This window comes from Charadrius vociferus, unplaced genomic scaffold (assembly GCF_000708025.1).
Source record: "Charadrius vociferus isolate BGI_N301 unplaced genomic scaffold, ASM70802v2 scaffold1070, whole genome shotgun sequence".
In the NCBI taxonomy this organism is placed as follows: Eukaryota; Metazoa; Chordata; class Aves; order Charadriiformes; family Charadriidae; genus Charadrius; species Charadrius vociferus.
Window position 1 is genome coordinate 4,140 of NW_009646246.1, and position 2,509 is coordinate 6,648.

A 2,509-nucleotide genomic window follows, 5' to 3' on the forward strand; every position below is an offset into this window, starting at 1 on the left:
TACAAGCTTTGCTGATTGGCTACCAAACTAAAAAACATGTTAAACACCCATAATTTTGGGGATTGTAAATCATCATAAAGAATAGAAAGCAAGAGGAGGGTGGGGCCCAGCGTGCTGTTGATTCACAGCAGTGGTGTTTTCTACACTCTAAATAGAAAGATCTCTCCAGAGGAACTGGAGCGTAAACGCCAGGAAATGATGGAAAATGCCAAGTGGCGGGAAGAGGAGAGGGCAAACAACCTCAGGAAACACCGAAAGGAGGAGGAGCTGGAGCGAGAACTGGAGAAACTCGACTCCCGAGATGGGAAGTTCTTCAAGTGAGCGTCTTTCATTATCTGCTTTTTCATTCAAGGGAAATATCGGCCACAGCTGCTCAGGAGCAAGTGATGGCCTGAACATTTGAGATGTTTCAGATTATGGTATAAGATCCATCTCCGCTGTGTTGTACAGTGGAACTAGTGACAGCTGCTGTTCCCTAATTCTCTTCTTAACCCAGAAGATAGCAGTTTCTATGATGGCCTTGGCGGTCAGACTCAGAAACCGGTGATCAGTTATTTTTTGTCGTCTTGTAGAAAGTCCTAATAGTGTTTTACAGGCAGATGCTAAAAAGTTCTCTGGTTTTAGGAGCTTGCAACGGTTTTAGGCCTGCAAGTCCACTGGGAGTCTGTGTGCCGAGAGCTTGTGGGACTGAAACCTGTGCTCAATGAGAAATAAGACCAGGTGGTAACTCACAGTCCCTTGTGCACATGGCAGGCAAAGGAAATTGGAGTGGCACGAGGCCTTCCAGAAAGCGCAGTGATGCGTGAGAAAGATCCTATGGCAGTGTTAGGTATTTTGTAGTTGCTGTAGCATAGTATTCTCCAGGCTCTATAAATTAATCAGAGGAGAATGTATGCTTGATTTCTGAAGCTGCCCAGAGCTGGGATCACGTAAGAGTGGTTTGAAATCACAATAGGTTTTCTCTATGAGCAAATGGAGAGAGATTTTTGTGTGTTTCCCTGTGCAGAAGCAACTGGTTGAGCTGTCAATCTTTGCGTTTATTGGCATGTTGTTTGAAGAGGGAGATGGGCACAAGGAGATCACTCGGAAAAGCACAGCAGTGTGATCTGTGTAGTTTAAAAAAAAAAATAAAATGCAGCGAGTGGTCACAAGGATCCCTTCTGTCTCCTGTAGCTATCGTAGTCATTTACAGCACGAGCTCTGGCATTCGGGCTCCCAGAGGACCGCTGCCCTCGGTTCAGGAACACATTGCTTTTCCCTCGTTTGCTTCACAGAAAGCAACTAAGTCCCCTGTGATGGATGCGTTTGTAATTAACAGTTAGTTATATTTGGAAGATGGAAGAGACTCAAGAAATACTGAAAATGTATTTCTGAGCACTGACCTGAAATAAGGCATTGAATCTGTTACAAGCCTAAAAGGTATTCAGTTCTTTCAGTGCAGACTGAAATAATTTGCTGTTTTCTATGTTAGATTAATTAGATTAATGTTAGATTAATTGATGTAGGTGACTTGGGGATGCTGAGCCTTTTTAGAAATGGTGTGAAGTTTGGAAAGAGATTCTGATTTCTTTCTTTCGTTCAATTTTCTGCAGTCGCTTAAAACTAGAGAGCGCATCTACTTCCACCCTGGAAGATCGGGTGAAACGCAATATCCACTCTCTTCAGAGGACTCCCGCTGCCTTGGAAAAAAACTTTATGCAGAGATGAAACTTGTTCTTCCTCTGCTCCTGTGCAGAAGTTAAATGGACAATTATTCCCAAAGGTGAGAGACCTCCAGCCCAGACCCACTGCTCCCTATGGGAACAGTTACCATCTCCCAGAGCGGCACTGGATCTCGGTGCTGGAGCCCACAGCGTGTTCTGGACTCCTGGCGTTGTGAATACAGTTGTAATGAGTATGACCTTGCAAGCAAACCTTTGCTGGAGAACTCGTGAGCCTTTGTATTCCATTTTTAACGTATTGCCAGATTTTTTCCTTCTCTCTCCACCTTGACGGGTATCACTTTTGTATATTGTTATTACCAAATTATGCCAGGTGGTAACTGCTTTCTACATGGGGCAGATTGTCCAAGCTCTTTGTATGACGGAGCGAAAGACCTATTTTTGTTAGTCCTTAAAAAATCGGAGCGGAACAAATTCATACGTGAGTGAATTTCGTGGAATTTGATAAAGCTACAGGAGTATCCTGTTGAATAGCGTCACCGTGTCAGGTGCGGGTTGGGAGGGTGGTGTCGGACTCCTTTGTGCGGCCCCGTGGCCGTTACTTGGTTGCTCACAGATTTGCACAGATTTGCACGGGGTTTCACCCAAAGGGAGCTGCTTCGATGGGATGGGGAGCGAGCAGAGCACAGCCCGTACAGCAAATATTTCTCTGGGATTTTTGTAACGTAAGCAATGTGTATATGTACAGCAGTGTAGATCTTATTATTATTTCTTTTTTTTTTTTTAATTAAGAAACTTTACTGTCGTTGTTAAATGTTCTCTGTGGGTTTCAGGGGTGGGAGGGGCAG

At 44.3% G+C, this 2,509-nt stretch overlaps 1 protein-coding gene across 1 annotated transcript in view; it reads left to right on the top strand.

Moving 5' to 3' along the window:
• Positions 1-2,113, top strand: part of CWC25 (CWC25 spliceosome-associated protein homolog (S. cerevisiae)) — a gene marked incomplete at its 5' end in the record, with an annotated part of 6,168 nt that extends 4,055 nt beyond the window's left edge. The window contains 2 exons of the mRNA XM_009882474.1: positions 156-317; positions 1,593-2,113. Of these exons, the coding sequence (XP_009880776.1) occupies positions 156-317; positions 1,593-1,707 (277 nt within the window). The remainder of the gene's footprint in view (positions 1-155; positions 318-1,592) is intronic.
• Positions 2,114-2,509: the final 396 nt, after the last annotated feature.